General features: G+C 40.1%; 1 protein-coding gene across 15 annotated transcripts in view; it reads right to left on the bottom strand.

The window, feature by feature from the left end:
* The window catches only part of FOXP1 (forkhead box P1), an 801,754-nt gene that overhangs the window by 154,919 nt on the left and 625,401 nt on the right, over positions 1–21,434 (bottom strand). For 12 of the 15 annotated variants that reach the window (XM_030208061.1, XM_030208060.1, XM_030208059.1 and 9 more), the window contains 2 exons: positions 7,084–7,221; positions 1,281–1,370 (listed from right to left, as the gene is read on the bottom strand). In XM_030208061.1, coding sequence (XP_030063921.1) covers positions 1,281–1,370; positions 7,084–7,221 — 228 coding nt within the window. Of the gene's footprint in view, positions 1–1,280; positions 1,371–7,083; positions 7,222–20,823; positions 20,846–21,434 lie in introns of those variants that run through there. The other 3 variants (XM_030208069.1, XM_030208071.1, XM_030208074.1) reach the window with 2 other exon arrangements.

The following is a 21,434-nucleotide window of genomic DNA, read 5'->3' as shown; positions in this document are numbered from 1 at the left end:
GAAGGACCAACTAGTGACAGTGGTGGGCCCTGTATTGTCTTGTCTTCAACCACACAGTTCAAGATCCTTAAAAAGAAAACAACACAACCCAAATTTTGATGGCTTTGAAAAGAATGAGATACAAAACAACAACAGGGGGTTATTGCCCGCCAGCCACGGGGGAGAAGCTCCACTGATTTTTCATCTCTCTTTTGAAAAGCAAGAGCACAGCGCCTCTGGAGCCATGTCCTCATGTGCAATGCACTTCAAAAGTTGCCTTTTTCCAATTCTGTGGATCAGGTGAACCACCCCTTCTATCTCTGCCCCCAACCACCACATTTTTTTCTTTTGCTGCTGTGTTTACATCTGATGTGACTCAATGACAAGCACTGTCTGAGGCTAGGAAGCAGACCTGTCACGTTGATTTATGGGACCATCAAACCACAACTTGTCCAAACTGAAGCTTGCAGTTCATTAATTAGAGCTGTGACTTTGAAGTCAGCTCTCAGACTGTGGTTTTTAACATTTGGCTTAATTTATATGCTCTTGAATGTAGATCTCTGAGGGAAAAAAAACGAAATTCCCTTCTTGTCTTTGAACTTCTTTTGACCGCACAATAATAATTTCTTTGTCCAGAGTGATGCCTGCATCCCAGAGTCATTAACGCTCATTGAACTGCTACTGATGAGTAAACCCCACTGAATTAGAAAAACAGCCAGCAAAACAAAGCTGAGAGCATTCCGTACAGCGATATCTCACAATTACATGCCTTCCCTCCTCCCTGCTATTTCCATTTTAATTACAGCTAGCCCTTTAGATTTACATTTTAGACACTTTTTAATCTGTTCTCTTTTTATAGGGCTACTTTTAATAAAGAAACGGGAGTGCAAAATAATAATACACAATGTGCTGCTTCCGTCTCGACATGGCCTTCAAACGGGGGGCTTCCCAGTTATTGTCTGTAGCCTTCCAAGTAGCTTCTCTCTCCCCCACCCCCCTCCCGTCACCCCTGTGTGTAAGGTGCTGACGTTTCAAAACCAAAAATTAATAAAAGGTTTCTTGCAATTGCTGTTCATAACCGCTGTTGTTTGGTATCAGTGTAGGAACCCTGCAATCAAGTGCGGCAAGGTATGTTGGAAACCACCAACAGCACCCTCTGGACACAAGAGACTTCCTTGCAGATTAGCTAGATGAATGGCCACTTAACAGCCACCAACTATAGCCCACCCGCTCGGAGCAGTGGCTCCAAAACTTGAAACAATTAACAAATGAATGAATTGAAAATACTATTCCGCCTGTACCTCTTTAGGCTGTTTCCCAGCATGCTGTTGTTGGAGAAGCTGAAGCTGCAACTGTTCCTGCTGTTTCTTGTAAAACTCTTGAAGCTGCTGCTGCAAAGAAGAGGAGAAATGGTGAGGGGCTAAAGGGGAACGCCAACTCAGGGTCTCCTTTGGCGAAACAGGTAAAGTGCTGCTTAAACAAAAAAGGACAGTCTTAGCTGCGAAGGTCTGACCTTTAGTTTGGAACTCGATAATACGTTTCGAGCACACTGACGATTCTTGGTGATTACCATTTTAAAGAATTTCCAAAAATAAATTGAGAGCGGTACCATTTTCTACACAAACTAATGCGAGGCTAGGCATGACCTTTGACTGCAACCACAAAGCCAAAATGCCCTTGCTGAGACAGCCTGGTAAATCATGGTTGCAATCATGTGTTTGTGCCAGGAGTGGAGGAATAGCCTAATTGTTAGTGAAGAGCCTAACAACCAGCGGAACTGGGTTTGATTCCCATGGTAGCTCCTTGTGTCTCTGGGCAAGTCACTTAACCCTCCATTGCCCCTGGTACAAAATAAATACCTGTATATAATATGTGAACCATTTTGATTGTAACCACAGAAAAGCAGTATATCAAATCCCATCCCAAGTGATGGAGTATGGCTCTGTTTAGCAGACACCATGGGTATTTCTAATCAGACAGGAAGTAAATATGATCAACTTCAAAGTCCAATCAATTAGAGGGAAAGAGAAAGGAAGAAAAGATGCATCATGATACGCCATACTGCATGCACAATTTACAATAGAATGAATGCAATAGAAGTATCTATTAATCCTTCTGCTTTCAAATTCCCTCCCCCCCCCCAAGTAAAAAGTTCAACTTTACCACCTCTAGGAGGCTTTGTAAAAGAACCTCAAACTACAACTCTCTCTGCTCCCTTAATGTGGCATTCACAACTGTACCCCGAGTTGCAGTCCTGCCCTCCAATTTAGAACATAAGCATTACTATACTGGGACAGACCGAAGGTCCATCAAGCCCAGTATCCTGTTTCCAACAGTGGCCAATCCAGGTCACTAGGTACATGGGAAGATCCCAGAACAGTAAAACAGATTTTATGCTGCTTATCCTAGAAATACCAAAAAAGTAAACAAAAAATGGCTGTGCTATGTCAGATAATAACTTTGTAAAAATACACAAACAAGAATAGACAAAGCACCTTTATTGCAACAGGTATATGTTGATTATTTGAAGGTGTCTCATACCGTCACAGAGACATAATAATGTCAAATTGCTTTTAAGCTCGCAAGTTTGTGACTTAGTATAATCATAGACCACCTCCTACCAACCAATAGTGCACATTAGCTGCGTCCCGTGGAAACCTACATATCTAAGTGTCCATCTGTTTGCTCAACTAAATATATTTTTTATAAAACATTTTTTATGCGCACTACTGCCAAAAAGTCAAATACTGTTGCAATCAATATACTGATAATGCAAAAATCAACTTAACTTGATAGCTCTGGATATTGCTCGCCGTCTTCTTAGGCTAGAGCTTATCACGTGGGGGTAGGAGCCTATCACATTTCCAGGATCCAATACGTCCCACATACGTACAATCTCCGGTATCACTGTAAGCCCGACAGGACCCTGTTTCGCGGTCAACTGCTTTCTCAAGGGCATGTAATTCTATAACACGGAGAACACAACTTTACGATCAATAACATCATGATTTCAGCCTACCTTATATCTAAAGGCGTTAACTGGGCTCACTTCAACAGCGACTGATACCGATGTACAACCAGTCAAAATGGAGCTGGCGTTTTAGTTTTAAAGTCTATCAACCCCGCCTATTAAGGCATACGTCAATGGAACTGTTTCTTTTAATTGATCAGCTGATTGTGACGTATGCCTTAATAGGCGGGGTTGATAGACTTTAAAACTAAAACGCCAGCTCCATTTTGACTGGTTGTACATCGGTATCAGTCGCTGTTGAAGTGAGCCCAGTTAACGCCTTTAGATATAAGGTAGGCTGAAATCATGATGTTATTGATCGTAAAGTTGTGTTCTCCGTGTTATAGAATTACATGCCCTTGAGAAAGCAGTTGACCGCGAAACAGGGTCCTGTCGGGCTTACAGTGATACCGGAGATTGTACGTATGTGGGACGTATTGGATCCTGGAAATGTGATAGGCTCCTACCCCCACGTGATAAGCTCTAGCCTAAGAAGACGGCGAGCAATATCCAGAGCTATCAAGTTAAGTTGATTTTTGCATTATCAGTATATTGATTGCAACAGTATTTGACTTTTTGGCAGTAGTGCGCATAAAAAATGTTTTATAAAAAATATATTTAGTTGAGCAAACAGATGGACACTTAGATATGTAGGTTTCCACGGGACGCAGCTAATGTGCACTATTGGTTGGTAGGAGGTGGTCTATGATTATACTAAGTCACAAGCTTGCGAGCTTAAAAGCAATTTGACATTATTATGTCTCTGTGACGGTATGAGACACCTTCAAATAATCAACATATACCTGTTGCAATAAAGGTGCTTTGTCTATTCTTGTTTGTGTATCCTAGAAATAAGCAGTGGAGTTTCCCAAGGCCAACTTAATAATGGCTTATAGACTTCTTTTAGAAAATTATCCAAACTTTTTAAAAACTCTGCTAAGCTAACTGCTTTTACCACATTCTTTGTCTTTACTATTACACTTTCCTTGGGCTGATTGTGTATTTTACCCCCACTCTCTTCTGCAGTATTATGTACACTCATTGTATCCAATTAAGTTATTCACCAAATTAGCAAAATTGTACTGCCTGATGTAACCTGACAGAACTCACTTGCTGAATTGCTCTTGCCTCTAATGGCAATACAATCTGAAGTTCTTTTTTATGAACTTGCGTTAACCATTTAACTTCTGCTAATGCACATTATTGTGTTTCTTCACGTTAAGTGCACAGTTACTGAATAGGCTGTATAGAGAATAATAGCGGGGCTTGTGTTACTTGGCACGTTAAATCAAATTAATGCACGTTAATACAGGTTACCAAATGAGGGTCTGCTTTTGAGCACAGGGATATGACGTACAGCAGCAGATTTGGGCTGACAACCTGTCTGAAACTGGTACCTTGACCCGTGTCAGTGGTCGCAGCTCTGGCACAGAACTTCCTCTGCTAACTGAAGCGTGGATCCAACACAACATTCCTCCGTTTCTCAATACTTCTACCTAATATCTTCTTTCTTCTCTCTCCCCCCCAGCACTCTTTCCCGTCAGTATTCTTCCTCTTTCTGCCCCCACCCAACCCCTCTCTTTCATGCTGCCCTTCTAGGATGTAGTTATAGAACTGTGCCGATAATCAGGCACTCGGAGAGTAACTGGTAGGAACTCATTCTATAAAGGAATGCAGGCGCCACTTTCCTTTAGAGAATTCTAACATAACCTTAAAAATATGTGCCTAAAATTTATGTGCGAGCACTTACGCCAACCACGGCGCTGCGCCTAGGTTCTGGTGATCCGTGTACAGCTTACAGAATTTTGGAAAGTAATAAGCCTGACTGTGCGCACCGCCCATAAACTGCCCCTGCAAGCTACCTGCTGAACACTGCCTTGGGTGACCCTTTTTATAAAGGCAGTTAATAAATCCCAATAAATAAATTAAATAAATAAATAAAAATAAAATACATATTGTGTAAAATACGCACACCGCTAAAGAATAGGTATCTGAGGGTATTCTAAACACTGAAAGGAGTAACAGGCTGAGAACCAGAGAGGAAAACAACGAAGCAGATCAGCAGAAAATTAAAATGAACTTTATTAATAAAATAGCACCTAGAATATAATGCCCGACACAGGCCGTGTTTCGCCCAGCAGGGCTGCGTCAGGGGCATACTCAATGATCCTTACTATAAATGTTTTCAATTAAATGTGTTTGTACCAGTAACCATAAATGCTCAGGAAACCAAAGGTTTTCCCTCATAGGCTTAAAATAAAAAAATTTTAAAAAAAAACAGCACGAACAATATAACTTAGACAGATGATGACATGCAGGAGCCGTCATACACTTAGAACCAGAGAGACCAGATTTCAAATCTCACTGACACTTCTTACGGCCTTGGACAAGCCATTTAACCCTCCATTGTCTCAGGTATAACCTTAGGGGCCCCCACATCACATCGAGCTCTGAAGGTGCATTTAGCGCAGGAAAATGGACTACTGCAAGACAGGTTAAAGCATTTTGCGGTATTTTCTCCTTTTCCACATGCTAACTGCACATTAACTTAAAAAAGAAAAAAAAATTGGGGAGGGTGTGTGTCATGGGTATAAAAACATTAACTTTTTAGCAAACTGATTAACACACAGCTAATGTGGGAACATTTAGCTCATACGTGGTTCTGTGTTAACTTTTTCTAGTTACCGCATGTTAATGCAAACCTTACTGCGCAAGCTGAAAAATAAAAAATAGAAAATGCCCTAAAAAATACCATGATAAACCTGGGCTTAGCTTGCAGGCAAGCCATACCTTAACACACAGATTTCTGTGCATTTTAGCAGAATGGGCCCCTTAGATCCTAAGCCTTCCGGGGAGTCAAGGAAGGTAACTCGCCAGGAACCACCACTGAAAAGGAGTGAGCTAAATAATTAAATTTATGGCTTGTAAATGTTGGTGACTACTATATAGACTTACCCCCACAGGGCCAGATTCTATATATGGCACCTAAGCGTAGTCTAAATACTGTGCGTAAATTTACGCGCAGTACTTAGAATATGCTTAGGCGTAATGTGACAAACTAACGCACTTCCATTTACGCCAATGAAAAGCTGGTGTACATCCCTGCGCATAGATTTAAGCGCACTGACCCATATTTTATAACAACGCGCATAGACTTTGGAATGCCCATTTCCACGCCCCCTTTTTGCTTGTGCATTTTAGAATTTAGGTACAGTACATTACAGAATACGCTTAGCAATGTACGCACATAAATTCTAACTTTTGCCAACTAGTACTCGTTATTGCTTGTTAAGAGCTGTTAACAATGCTTAACAGCTTGTTAAAACCAGCTGCGCGGGTAGTTATAGAATATGCCTAGATTTATGCACGGAACCACATGTAACTCTAGGGGCGCTATACAGAATCCGGGGGATAATATGGAAGAGCATTGCCTCCTCGTGCATGGCACCCTTTCCAGTTCCACAGGCTGAAGACAGCACAGTGAGCAATTGATACGGACATTTGACAGGTATTTCCATATTTAAAGTCACAGTGATGATATTAGCCCTTTAGCTCCTGAACCTCTGAAGACTTCAAACTAGCCCTTTTTTTTGGTTTGGGGGGTGGGGCGCAAACTCCGGGTAGTCACTTGCACGGTGACATGCAGTGTAGCAGCACATGACTAAGCAGCAAAGTGATGAAAACATTTTCCATTCTCCAAAGGGCCCCTATCTAATTTTAGTAGTTGAACAAGTCTCGTGTTCACAGTGACCATAATTTCACTGTAAATATTCAAACCTCAATTCCACTCCCCCTCCACTCTTATCAGGATGACTCTGATTGCTACATCAATTCTTGCTGCGGTGGCAGTCTGGACATCTGCTGGACTCTCGTCTCGCGCATCTGACGGGTCAAGTGAGCACTTAGCAATCTGGGCAACACAGATAGTTTTTTTTATTACCTGCACTTATGGCCCTGGTAATGGTCTCTGATGGAAAAGATCAACTTGAAAAAGCGGCATGAGATACTGCAACACATTCAGATTTTGCAGCGGAGATATTTAGCTGCGCTAGTTCTGTACGGGCTACATTCTGCACGGTAGAAGAATCAGTTACCTGTTGAAGCATGAGTGCCTGCTGCTGCTGAAGCAGGACCTGGAGCTGCTGAGGTGTCAGCACTTGCTGCTGCAAAATTTGTTGCATTTGCTGGGGAGTGATAACTTGAGGTGACATCATAGCCACTGACAGAGGAGCCTGTAATAGGAAGCGAATAGACTGTAAACCAGGCTGGCAAATAAGGCTCCATTCAAATTCTTTTCACAAACAAAATGCGCCAATTTTTTAAATTGTCTCCTTCTATTAAGTAAACTGCATTCAATATCATGTCACTAAGGTCAATATTCAAACGCACTTATGTGGTCGGCACTGGCTACTAACTGTGTAAGTGCTTTGCTTTAAAAATTTACAGTTGATAATACAGTCAGAATTTATTCGTATAAGTTCAGGAAGTACCCAGCTTAAATAAAAGCAGAGGAAGTGGAGAGAATAACCTGCAGGGAGCAGCAGATTATATAACCTTAACCGCCTAGGCAGACTAGATGGTCTTTTCTGCTGTCATCTACTGGGCTGGGTTCAAAGGTTATGCAGTGAAAACATTCAGCTGCAACCTCTATAAAGTGGACCATATAAACAACAACCCTAACTTATATGGTCACAGGTTATTTCGCTAGTAGGGGGGCAGGTATCAACGTGGGCTGCCGTTAAGATGTGTTATTTTATCATTAACCTGTGCTATTTTAGCACATGCTTCATTCTATACAGTGAGACCTAGTTACTAATAACCTGGGTTAACAGTAAAATAATATAATCGTGGAGTGGAGTTACATAAACATCTAACAAATATTCAAAAATCCACTTGTTCACAAATGACTCGATTTTAAAGGGAAAAAAAGGCCTCAAAGAGCTCCAAGACCTGTTCAGCTCAATGTTAAGAGTTGCCCTGGAGAGCTGTGCATGTGTCCCTTTTTCGGCCCCAGACCCTGAAGAAGCAGCGAAACACTGGCCATCGTCGGCTCAGAGCGGGAAGCAAAAGGACCACACAGCGGAACACCAGAATGAGCAACTTCCATTATGCACCACTTGTAAAAAGATAAGTGCAATAGTGTATATTGGATCTCACTTTGTGTCTATGTGAAGTACTTCATATCTGCACTATTTATAGTAATATGCAAGTTACTTCATTATTTTGATCACTGATACTGTAGGAAGATTGTATCTGTGAGAATAAAGGGGTTTTTTTTTTGGGGGGGGGGGGGGGGGCTATGACGAAGAGAAGACCTTATTGGTCTGTTTAAGCTCCGGGAGATCGTATTTGGTCTTGGAGCTCTTTGAGGCCTTTTTTCCCTTTAAAATCGAGTCATTTGTGAACAAGTGGATTTTTGAATATTTGTTAGATGTTAACAGTAAAATAACCCATCTCAACAATAGCTCATTCGATAACTTCCCCCCCACCTCATGCTATTTTAGCAATGTTTCATTTTATGCAATGAGACATAGTTACTAATAACTGGGGTTAACAGCAAATAACAAGAGCCGAGATTGATAACTTTCCTCCTTTAAGTAATTGAAATAACTACTATATGTAATAAGAGTGACCAAGTATAGGACAATCACACTACTGTGACATCACAGATGAGGTTGGCTCTTAGACATTGGAATGAGGCATTATGACATCACAATACAAAACTCTTCACTAAGGGGGGAAGTTATCAACATGGGCTACTGATAAGACCTGTTCTTTTAGCACTAACATGCTATTTTAGCACAGGTCTCATTTTATGCAGTGAGACCTAGGGGTCTGTTTACTGAGCTGCCCTAGCCTTTTCCGCACGGCATTGCCAACATAGCCCATTCAAAGTGAATGAGCTGTGTCGGCACTAGCGCACAGCCAGCCACGCTAGTGGCTTAGTAAACCCCAGCGTTAGTTTCTAATAACTGGGGCCAACAGTAAAATAACACTTCTAATCGGTAGCCCGTGTTGATAATTTCTCCCAAAAGGTCTAATTTATATGGATAGGTTGGCTGGAAATCGGCACAAAGATATCTGGTTATCTTTATGTGGCGGCCGTCTTGCTGAATATTGATTTCATTGTGTTTAATAGTGTTATGCAAGCTGGCACACCAAGGATAACTTAAGACCACCACAGCGAACACCAAGGTGTATTGCCTTGAAAACAGAATAAACAAAAAGCATTTAACAGAGCAGAGAGAGAACATAAATGAACAAACACTTGTTTTAAAATTTAAATGGTACAAGCTTTCTTGGGTCAGCTGATCTAGAATCTACATAAACAATTCTTTTAAGAACACTAAATGAAAAAAAAAAAAAAGGCTCCAGTGTGACAATAACTCCCCCCTCCTCCCCCGTGCTCCTACAGTTTTCAAGAGAAAGCCACTGATACAGTGTATTTATCCTTTCACATCCACCCGGCATACCGATGTCTTCAGTTCTTTCACATTGTGTGAGATACCATTAAAAAGACACTTTCTGTGACATTTCAGTGACAAACAGCTGCAGTGATGAACTTGATAGCATTTCATATTTTGCAACTGTTAACACATTTCCACGCGGGCATCTCTGTAAGGAACCTGTACACTGTATCTGAAAGGATGATGTCTTGTTCAGATAAAACACTGACATTAAAATGACAGCCTGTCGTGGCCAAGGTTACACAAATTGTATTCAGCCGGGTACCTAATGACAATCCTATGAATTTCTTAGGCTTTCTACAATGCAATTTAGCTATTCAAAACAATCATGGTGCTTCTGCTTAATTTGCAGGCTGCACAAGAGTCATTTCGCCCGCCCCAGCTTTGAGGGGGAAAACTTTCACCTGAAAAACAGAGAAGGAAAGGACTGGCGTACTTAGGCCTTAAAACAGCTTCTAATTACCTTTTTATTTATTTCTAATTATTTCTTGGCTTTTAATTCAGGTCTAGATTGCACATGTCACAACCAGCACCCAAAAGCCAGTAAAAGGAAATACTGTGTTTTAAAAAGACTTGCTCTCATCTTCTCCATCCAGCAGAGGAAATAACAGGTTTAACGCAGTTTCTGTTGGTGCGTCCCCTTTCTAAAATATGCAGACACCAGCTGATCAGAAGATCAAGAAATTAAGAATCTTGTAGGGTAGCCGTAAGCAAGAGGCAGAAATGCGCTATTAATTTTAGGTAACATAATGTCTTAATATGCAGTTTATCTTGACTTTTTTTTTTTCACATGATTTGCCCTGTCATTTGCATAGCGAGCTCTCATTCCTAATTTCACAGTCATTATGCACTGATGTCCTGATTTCTCAGCATCACTAATTTTGATGAACTAAAAATGATTCTTGAAGGTCAGACTCATCTGCAGTGAACAGACCCCCCCCCCCCTCCCCTGTTGTTGTATACATGTTGTTTCAGAAAGATACTGCAAAAAAAAAAAAAATGTTTCATTTTGAAAAGTTAAGGAAAACTGTTTACTGCTGATCTTTTATTTGCATGAAATCGGGAAGGTCATTGGTGAGGTCCTGATTCCTTGGCGTGCTTTGGAACTGCAGCTGTGTATACGCCCCTGTCATTCACAGCTGACAATCTAAACCCTGTTCACTACTTTGTCAAGGAATCGCTACAAATCAGCCAGTGCATCCCATGGTGCATAGGACAACTGTTCTCTCTAACCACAACTACTAATCGACTGCAATCTTAGTGTTATTTCTGGCTATTCTAGTTATGCAAAAAGAAGGGCTTTATTTAAATTAACGCCAAACATCTGGGCCAATAAAAATTCCAAAAATACAATTCCATTCAGCCTGATATATTATTAAAATTAACACATGGAAAGAGGATTTTCTGATTGTTAAAGTTTACAAGATCATTTTTACTATGTGTGACAGAAAGGAAACGTATTGTGGATCTTGAAAATTTATTATTTTTTCTGTGCAGCTCACAAATATAGATGTGTGGCTCAATTTTCATGAGATTTACTTAGCTACTTTGGAATCAATTGGTTTAAACTGCCTCTTCCTGATTGGCTAATTTGTCCACCTAAAAGAGCAAAAGTGGGCAAATTTACCAAAGCAAGGCAAAGCTGGCTTTGGAGGTGCTCCTAAGATAAGTTTTAATCTATCCAGTCAGTGGGAATTTTCAGTGCTACCAAATACATTTAACTGGATGACTCCAGCCATGCAAATAGATAGTCAAAATCTAGACAGACAAATTTTCTCAGGCTCAATTTAGGAAAACTTTGAGCCGCAAGCCTATTTGTTTCAGTGTGGCTGAAAATTTGGCAGAAATAACTGAGGGAAATTACCTAGTTACCTGGCCCAACCAGTTGGGGTTTTTTTTTTTTTTTTTGAAAATTGATTCAATGATGATAGTAACCCCAACTGAGAACTGATGTTGTACATTCACAGCACTGACAATGCTGTGTTGATGGACTCCATGTTTAATGCATGTCAACATATAAAATAAAGACTCTTTGGATCTAACCTTGCGGCTGTGGCCTCAGGACTTTACAATTAATGAAAGGAGAAGCTGTCTTAGCAGGGGATTTCTACCTTCTTTAACCTGCTGGTTTCTTTCCTTTTATCTTCTCCAGTCTGTTAGAACCCCCACAGAAAAATGCTGGTACACAAACTTAAAACAGCATTTATTATAACCATTCCATTACAGAAATGGTCATGCCAACCTATGACAAAAACGTTTAACTCTCTCCTTATCTTCAGATTTCATGCTTTGAGTATACCTGCAAGTGCTACAGAAAAACAAGACACATTTCAAGGGATTCTATAAAGAACATTCAAATTTGAGCACCCAAATCTGGGTGTGATCTTGAGACGTGTGTGTGCAACTAAATGGGGTAATGAGCCGATTAACATCAATAAGTGGGCGCCATCAATTATTGATGTTAATTGGCACCAATCTGGTTTGCATGCATCAGTCCCTAAAGGGGACATGGTCCTGGGAAGAGCAAGGGTGGGTCCTGGGTATTCCAGAAATTTGCACGCAGATACAGGATACTGTGGATGCGTGCCCAAATTGCCTAAGTCCTGGCATCCAAATTTGGCGTGGGAATCAGTGCTACACTCTAATTCTATAAAGGGTGGTCAATCTGGATCTCCCCTTTATAGAATAGTGCTGGACACAGATTTTTTTTTTCCTGGCACCCAAATTTAGGTAAAAAAAAAAAAAAAAACAGCACAAAGGGCCTTTACAAACAAAAGGGACACAATACTTATATTGGAAACGTTTTAATGATCAAATTTGATCATTAAAACGTTTCCAATATAAGTATTGTGTCCCTTTTGTTTTTAAAGGCCCTTTGTGCTGTTTTCTTTGCTTGGACTTTGCTTGTGCTTAGCTCCCTCTCTTTGTCACACCCAAATTTAGGTGCCACTTACTGAATCTGGTCCGTTAAGAGCAATTCTGTAAAACTGGTCATCCACATTTATGCGCACGTGACACTGCATTTAGGCTTCCGTACTATTCGGCTGAACTCACAATTCAAATACCAAAGTCAAACACGGAATCACATGCATACACGTTCACAGGGGTGGATATATTAAAAAGCAGCATAGCTGATTGTCTATGGGCATCCACCCTACTGTGCAAGTCGCTTAGCTGTGGCGCCATGGGCAAGGATTCTATATATGGCGCCTAAAAAAACACACAAGGAAAACACTTCCGCCTAACCGCATTCTACGAGTGGCATCTAGATTTTGGCGCGGTATACAGAATACGCTTAGTTGACATCCTACCGCCTAAAATGATGAGCGTCCATTTACACCGACGAAAACATGGTGTAAAATCCTGGAACATAGATTTAGGAGAACTGAGCCATATTGTATAACTACACAAGTCAATTTTTAAAACGCCTATGAAACACCCATTTCCCCACCCATAACCACGCCCCCTTTTGCCTGCGCACATTAAAATTTTAGCGCTCTGCATTACAGAATAGGCTTAGCAATTTGTGCACGTAAATTCTAATTGTCAATTAGTACTCATTATTGCTTGTTAAGTGCTGTTAACAACTCTGATTGGCTTGTTAACCCAATTAAGTTGTTTGCTGTTATAGAATCTGCTTGGATTTTGGCACGAAATGGTGGGCGCACTATATAGAATCTGGGGGCATATATATATATATAGAAACATAGAAACATGATAGCAGATAAAGGCCATATGACCCATCCTGTCTGCCCATCCTCTGTAACCCCTAATTCTTCCTGTTCCTAAGCGATCCCACATGCTTATCCCATCCCATGCCTTTTTAAATTCTGGAACAGTCCTAGACTTCACCACCTCCACCGGGAGGCCATTCCACGGCCTCCACCACCCTTTCTGTGAAATAGTTATGTGTGTATCTCTCTCTATATATATCTATACATGAAGACAGATAAAGATATATGCATATGTATGTATGTATGTATTTATGAGGCCAGTTTTCAAATCATTTACTCAGAAAAACAGCTAAGTACCCAAGTAACACTGCTATACCGAAAACTGGCCTTCTATCACTGATAAAGACATGTGCGGGAATTGGGAGAGCAGAGGATGTATGTGCTTAGGTCAGGAGAGTACAGCAGAAATGATATTTTCTATTTTCATACGGCAATGCACTGTTTTGCACCTACTCAGTCATTCTCATAATCCGGAGCTGCAAAATGTGTGGGTGGTTTTCACAGGGAAATAATACGCAAGGTTTCCTTTTCAAAATGGAATGCAATGTCAACAGATTAAAACTGCCCCATGCGCTTCGCAAGTAAGGTGCACTATTCAACACGAGCATGCTTCATTAACGCACGCTATAAGATTTGGTACATACTAATCGACGTAGATGGGGGGAAGTTATCGAAGTAGTTATCAACAATTAAGATGGCTTATTTAACTACACGTCATGCTATTTTAGCACTGGGTTTCATTGCACAAAACAGGCCTCTGCACTTCTGTGGTAAAATAACCCATCTTGATAGTAGCCCTCATTGGTAATTCCCCCCCCCCCCCCCGCTTTGAGCACGTTAAATAAATTTTAGCATGTGCTAAAAATGCCCTATTAAAATGAATGTGAGAAACTACGCGCTGCCTGGTTACCGCCAGGTTAGCACATGAGCCCTTACTGCCACCTCGATGGGAAAAAGAGACTTCCCTTTTATCTGCTGTGGCAAAAGGGGGCCTTGGCATGCGTGAAAGAAAAAACACACACCGACGCCAGAGCAGGCCCCCATTTGCCGCAGCTTGGTAAAAGGGACCCTATGAAAATTGGGGGGGGGGGGGGAACCCCATATTTCCTTTTTACTCCTCTGCTTATTCTGAGTATTCATTGACCCCCTATACTGATAAAAAGTCCTGTTATCTTATAATGTAATTACTTTGATTTTCATCCAAGGTTTTACTATAAATATCTATATTTTTACACACATGAATTATATATACACACACACTCATATCTACATCTATATATGAATCGGAACCTGTTTATAGAACAATTTAATGAGAAAATCCTCAGGCATAACTTAACGCTTGAAATAGTAATGTGTTCTCGCCTCGTCCTCTCCTCTCCATGTCTAACTTTTTCATGTACTAAGTCCCTGGTAATAGTGAGAATCAAAGGGCATGCAGCTCCAGCAATAGGCTATTATATCCCACACGTTATTACCCATTACTAGCGAGGTCATTAGCAGTAAGAGTGATGGAACTGGTCTTAACCTATTGATCATAGTAACTACTATCATTTAATCCTGTGTTGAATGTCTGGAAAGCTGCTGAAGGCATACTAGAGAAAGTGCTTTAACGCCGAGAAATACAGCCAGGGTTCAGAAATTACACTTTGATTCATAAAACCTAGCCAGTGGTTTAAATCAATAGTATTTAAAACAGTCATGTAAGATCTTAACTACAGCCTCTAATATTTATAGGTTCTCTTTTGAATGCGTTCAGTCAAAACTCAACTTGATCTTAGGTACTAGGCAAATACGTGTCATACAATTGCAGACAAAACGTACTTCTCTCTGATATTTCTGCATTTGGAAATCTAAGACCCTCTAAAATTGGAGAGCGCAGCGGAGACATTCTCCACCTAAGACAACTGAAAGAGAGAGCGACAGAGGCAATGGGGAAACTAATATACGATTCCTACCCCTGCGCACAGCTCCCTGGTTTCAGCATATAAAAACGAGTTATGTTTTATGAGTTAAGAATGAATCATAGGCAGGCACCAGTTTATGAAGAACTCAGATAATTCTTTTTGCTTAGCTGCCTACAGGGATCTGCAATTCAAATTAAACTGTTGGCAGACAAATTAAGGGGAATGATAAAATATAAAACAGCACAACACTAAACACCGCCATTTATTTCAATTTTCATAACAGCATACGATTTCAATTTTTTTTTCTCTCCCACCCAGTGTTACATGCATAATGAATTGCAAAAATTTTAAAGTACATAGATAGGGGTGTGGTAGACCCTGAAGTGTATTCAAATCCATCACTCAAGCTAAAAATACAGCTGTGATTTGGTTAGGGGGAACTCTGCTAGCCTCAACCTGCCGCCATCCTAATACCAGCTAATCAAAACAAACATTTCTTAATGCCAGCAATACGTTCCAGAATGGTAAACGTCTTTAGCCTGGCAGCCTTTTGTTAGTTACCTGTTGGCACAAAAATATATTTAACAAAAAAAAAAAAAAAAACAACTTTTGAAATATCTGTCTAACGTATTAGAACACACGGACAACTTATCTGTAGCACGGACTGGAAATGCACTACCACGCTCTATTCAATACAAAGTACAGTAATTATTTCAAATTAACGACTCAATCCTCCCATTTCATTATGCATCATTTTACATTCGTCTCGTCTGCTATACTAAATATTTATTGAAACATGCATATACTTGTGGGTGTGTCACAAGCAGATTTCCTTTTTTTTTTCCCCCCCCCCAAACTGTTCTCCATCTGAAAATATCTGGCTTTTGCCGTACATAAACATTTACAATGGGTTGGTTTTTGTGCATTTTTACACTGTGAAATGCCATCTTCTCTACGGATATTATGTTTAAAAACAGCAGTGTCCTTCTGGCATAGTGTAAACATCTGTTCCAGAGGTGGCACAGTGCTTTATGGTGTCCTAAAACTGTTAATGTTATTAAAAATGCATGGGGACAAAAAGCCATTTATTATGGTTGAATGTATGGTACATAACTGCCTTTACAAGTAGAGGCACCTGGAGTCCAAATTAAGAAAAAATGCAAATGAAAGTGTTTTAAAATGCCTTAATATTGATCGTAAAAGCATGACATCCTAGAAGAGATGTTTTTGAAGCAGAAACTCCCTTTAATAAGACACACCAGGTAATAGATAAAACGGATATGTTAAACAGGATGGCAGATCTCAACCTACTGCCTTAAAAAACAAAGAGAAATTGGGAATACTGGTACCTGCACTGTGTACCAAGTACCCAGAAGAGCCATGGCTGACAATGTCCAGTCTGACGGCCAGGTCCATTCATGTGGAAACCAGTCTCCTACCTCAGTAAGTGACAAGGAGTTCACTTTAACTGCAGTACCCCCCTCTAGAGACTATATCCACTTAAGACAGATGAAGGCTACCAGGTCCCCAGACATCATCTCAAGTGCTGGGCATCACCATGGCAGTTCTAAGGGTAAAAATATATAAATAAAACATGGAGTTAAAATGAATGAAGAGGAGCCTACTGGTTAAAGCAGCAAGCCAAGAACCAGGGAAGCCAGGACTGAAACCCCACCTGTGACCTTGGCAAGTCACTTAACCTTCCACCCGTCTCAGGTCCAGCTTACAGCTCGAGTTGCTAATGTACATTACTAGCAATTAGATCCTACTGTTTAAACTGGAACCTGCAGCGTAATACACGTTGTGTCAGGGCAGGCAAACCCAGTAGCACACTGTAAGCTCTCTGGGGAAGGGAAATGTCTACTGTACCTGAATATAACTCACCTTGGGCTATCACCAAGGCCTGAGCTACATCAAAATAAATACCAGCTATGGATATAAAAGAGAATTAGGATCTGATTGTGTGTGTGTGTGTGTATGTATATATATATATATATATATATATATACACACATACACACACACACACACAGCAGATCCAGATGTGCCCTAAAGTTGAACTAACTCCTGCTGACCATGCAATAAATTCCCCCCCCCCCCCATTTGTGGTTTGCCACTGCCTTCTCATGTGCAGTGTGAGGTACCATGATGTCACTGCTGCCCACGGCAGGGAGATGTGACCTGGCCTGGCATTACTGCTAGAATCTCCCCAGCACCAGACCCAAGGAAGGTTAAGTGACTTGCCCAAGGCAACAAGGAACAGTTCCCAGCCACTGCTTTAACCATTAGAGGACTCCTCTGCTCCTCAACATACACACAAGCTGAGATCTTTTTACTAGATCATTGAAAAGCATGCCATAAAAAAGGTCTCACTGACAGCTTGTTTATTAACCCTTATTTCCCACAGAGGACTAACAAGGGCAACACAAATTCTCGGTATATGGATATCTGTATATTGTTCACATTATTCATCACTTTTTCATATTAGGTACGTCACTAAGACTAGCACTGAAATTTTTAACATTTGAAACTTTACTTGTATTCCTTTATTAAGTTAAATACCCCTTGTTTGCTTACAATGTGACATCTAGCAAGCAGAGAAGTTGACTGTCTCTTCTCCTGAGGGCTGCTTAAGATTTCTGATCGCACGCCAGGTTAACTGCCTTGGTTGCAATAAAACAGCCATTTAAATTTCATCCAAAACCATGAAGTTTGAACTAATTAAATCCTTAGCAAGTAAAGCGGAATACACAACTTTTCAGCCATGCAATTTTTTTATTGATTTATTTTTGCCAGGACCAGGGACTTATTTTCCTCGATGTCGGCGGAATGCTAAACAATGAGGCTCATTTTCAAAGCACTTAGCCTCCCAAAGTTCCATAGAAACCTATGGAACTTAGCCTCCCAAAGTGCTTTGAAAATATGCCTCATAGTGATTTATGGAAAGTGCATGATTAAAACTGATGTTCTTTTGCAAGAAGAAACACAAAAAAGAAAGGAAAAGATTCTCCCTACGGATCGAGGAGCAAAAGATACATGAGAAAAGAAAAACAATTTTCAGTTTACATTAAGCTGAAGAGATAGAAGTTGCTACATATAAGGGTTTCTTATCAAGCCGCACTAGCGGTTCCCGCACGGCAAGGCCGACGGAGCCCATTCAAAGTGAATGGGTTTTGTTGGTATTACCGCACCAGGAGCCGCTAGCCTGGCTTGATGAAAGAGGTCCACAGTTAATTATCTTTCATTTAAAAAAAAAAAAAAAAACACCCCAAAATACAAAAAAAAAACAAAACTAAAAACGAAATATAAACACAGAACCCTTTTCTATCATTTTTTAAGCTTTATATCTGTGGCAATTCATTACCAGAGTTTGGTTTAATTAAGTCATAAAATGTGGCAACTGCTGTAGGTATCATTTAATACTTGCTTTTATCTGTGAAACAACAGACTATTAAAGTGGGGAGTATTTTAAAAGGTGGCAAGATCTAAAGAGACAGCAATATTAATAGAAATGACAACTACCATGCTTCCAGGTTAAATTTCTTTCTGCCTCTTTTTTTTTTTTCCAGGTGTAATTTGGAGGCTGACCTGCTTTAAGTATTTAAGAAAAAGTGCAGGAGTTTGCAAGTACTGACCACCTTAATTTAAATTATGCCAGCTATAGACCAACTTCTTGTTCGGTTTCTTCTTAAATGTTAATTTTGGCTCTCTCACTTTATTTCGGAATTACAATTTTAAAAATACTTGTAAACTTTATTTGCTTAAAAGGTGCAGCTTTTTGCACCTATGCCAGACACCTTCATCTGTACATCACAGCTAAGCACAGGGGTGCAAATTAGATTCTAATGAGAAAACATCAGGTTCTTCTTTGACAATCTCTCTATTCACTGGTTTATTCCTAATGAAGACACACTCCAACCAGTGAGCTCTCAGCGTGTTAAAGGTCAAAACACGTTCAGAAATGCCTAGCAAAATCAAGGCAAATGGGAAGCCCATAAAGAAACCTTCTCGCAAAGTGGCGTAGCAATTAAAGTAATTGTGCAAAGAGCCATCCTCGGTAGAAAAAAAGAAGAAGAAGAAATTAAGCTGCCACCACTGTAACAGGTTAGATGAAAATCAAAATTTAATGTATTCTCCCTCGTGTCATCTTGTTTTGTCAAGACATCAAATAGAATTGGGAAGTACAAAATAACAAGCCCTTGAGAAAATCACAGTCTCGACCTTTTTGATGTTTCTTGGTTATCTGGAGAATGATGGTTCAAATTTAAAGGTACGACAGATTTGGGAAAGCAATGCGCTGTATCGGGGCTTGTAAGAGGCGCTGCCTAGCATCTTGCCTAATCAATGAAAATACCCATCGTCAATCTCAACCCACTGTACAAAAGCATGTTTGCAAATTACACTGGAAGCTCTCTGTTCATTTTGCAAGAGCAGTCGGAGAGAAGCAATGGCTTGTTGGAGGGATGAACAGGTAGCCATAAAAGATACAGCCTGGCAGATAGCTGGATGAGATCTACATGCCTTGAGTGTAGTCCAAAGTCTCAGCTAACCCGTTAGGTCAGATTTATGTACTAGGTGCATCCTTTTCCCATGCTGTAGTTTGATAATAAATAAGTTTGCATGCAGACACATTGAAAGAGAAAATGTATTTCAATTTAACTGAACTCTAAACTATAGCAAAACTGTTTCCAGCAACTCACGTCTGCTCTCAATAAAACATACGGCACTGAAACTAGCTCGCCTTTGCCCAAACAATAACAACTTCAGCTGATGGTGTCAAGACTTTCCCACAATCGCTGATTTGCAGGTGTTGAGAATTTCTGCCCTTCTCCTTCTCAGTCATTTTATTTTCCAAAACAAACTAGCCGAAAATCAACCGCCTTTTCTTGCACACCAGAATGTCTGCTCCAAATGTGACTGTCACAGTGCCTCAAAATAAACACATTTCAAGAACAAGTTTAAAAAAAACTATTATAAACAATTTTTTTTACTAGACTATCACAGCCAAAAATCTTAATGCCTGCTAGCTCGGAAAACTTTGGAATGCAAGCTTCCCTGTTTTACACTATATACAGCAAAAACAGAACAGTGCATGTCAAATGAAAACAGACATGCATTTAACTATCCCACAATGTCTAATACAGGATGTCTGTTTTCTAGCAATAATTGTAGAATTGCAAATTCGTTCAGACACTGGACAATAACACTTTTTTTTAAACAACTTTTATTGTCTCTGCTGACTATGATATAGCCGTATAAACAATCAATGGAATATGGTCAATCCCCCCCCCCCCAAAAAAAAAGACAGAAGTATTTCTAACAGAGGTACAAAGCATTGAGGGCCGCAGGCTTACTTAATCATTTTAATGCAATATCAATAGTTGAATTATATTTACACAGAGTGGAGATTTCTTTTATTTTCATATTATAAAATAAAATAAATTAAACTTGTATCGGAAAAACTAGTGTCTTTAACGGGGTTTAAAAAAAAATTATGGTTTCATGGAGTTTAGCAAATTAATTTTCAGGTAATCTGGAGTTTCTCTCTTTAAATGGAATACCAACGTTTATTTTGTTAATAAAAGCTACATCTAAATTATTAGAGCAGATTGCTGAAAGGTAGATAAATACAAACAATTATGATCCAAAAATTCAGCCCAACCCTTCCTGTGATAAGCTTTTCATGATTTATGGTTTACAGCTCAGCGAGGTTACGCAACACTGCATACCTTCAGATGTGTTATTTGAGCCGCAGGAGATTTAATTAAAGATCACTACCTCTGAAATCCCTGTCAAATAAAAATTCATGGAAGACAATGCACAATGTACCCTCGTGCAGCCTGTTTCCATTCTCTGATTTGGGATAACACATGTTAATAATCCGGCTTTCCATGATGACAGATGCTAGGTTCACAAACTGTGTCTTCTTTCAACACTGTGCTGGTGTGTTCTGTATGTTGTGGGTATGAACTCCCCATGCCCTAGAAAGCAGGGGGGAGGGCCAGAGAAGGGGAGGAGTTGCAAAGTAGCAAGTCAGGACCAGGTGGGTGGGGGTGGAGGTAAGGATCCTAATCTCCAATTTCAAATCTGATGTCGCATTCATGGATAACTACTTCTGCCATACCTGTAAGCCCCCCCCCCCCCAAACAAAAAAACCTCCACTTCAGAAAAATGGAAATAATTTCTAAGTTTGTTGATAATTACCAAAACCTGAGTTTACAGAATTGTAGCTAATCATGTTGTAAAGACAATGCTAAAAAAACAAAGATCCGAGGCTAAAAGACCCTTTATCCTGGAAAGGGTTGGATAATTTCAATAATCAGGATACTGTTCTGACCTG

The sequence above is a fragment of the Microcaecilia unicolor genome, chromosome 6 (genome assembly GCF_901765095.1).
Source record: "Microcaecilia unicolor chromosome 6, aMicUni1.1, whole genome shotgun sequence".
In the NCBI taxonomy this organism is placed as follows: domain Eukaryota; kingdom Metazoa; phylum Chordata; class Amphibia; order Gymnophiona; family Siphonopidae; genus Microcaecilia; species Microcaecilia unicolor.
The sequence above is the reverse complement of the archived record's forward strand: the minus strand, read 5'-3'. Positions and strand labels throughout refer to the sequence as shown.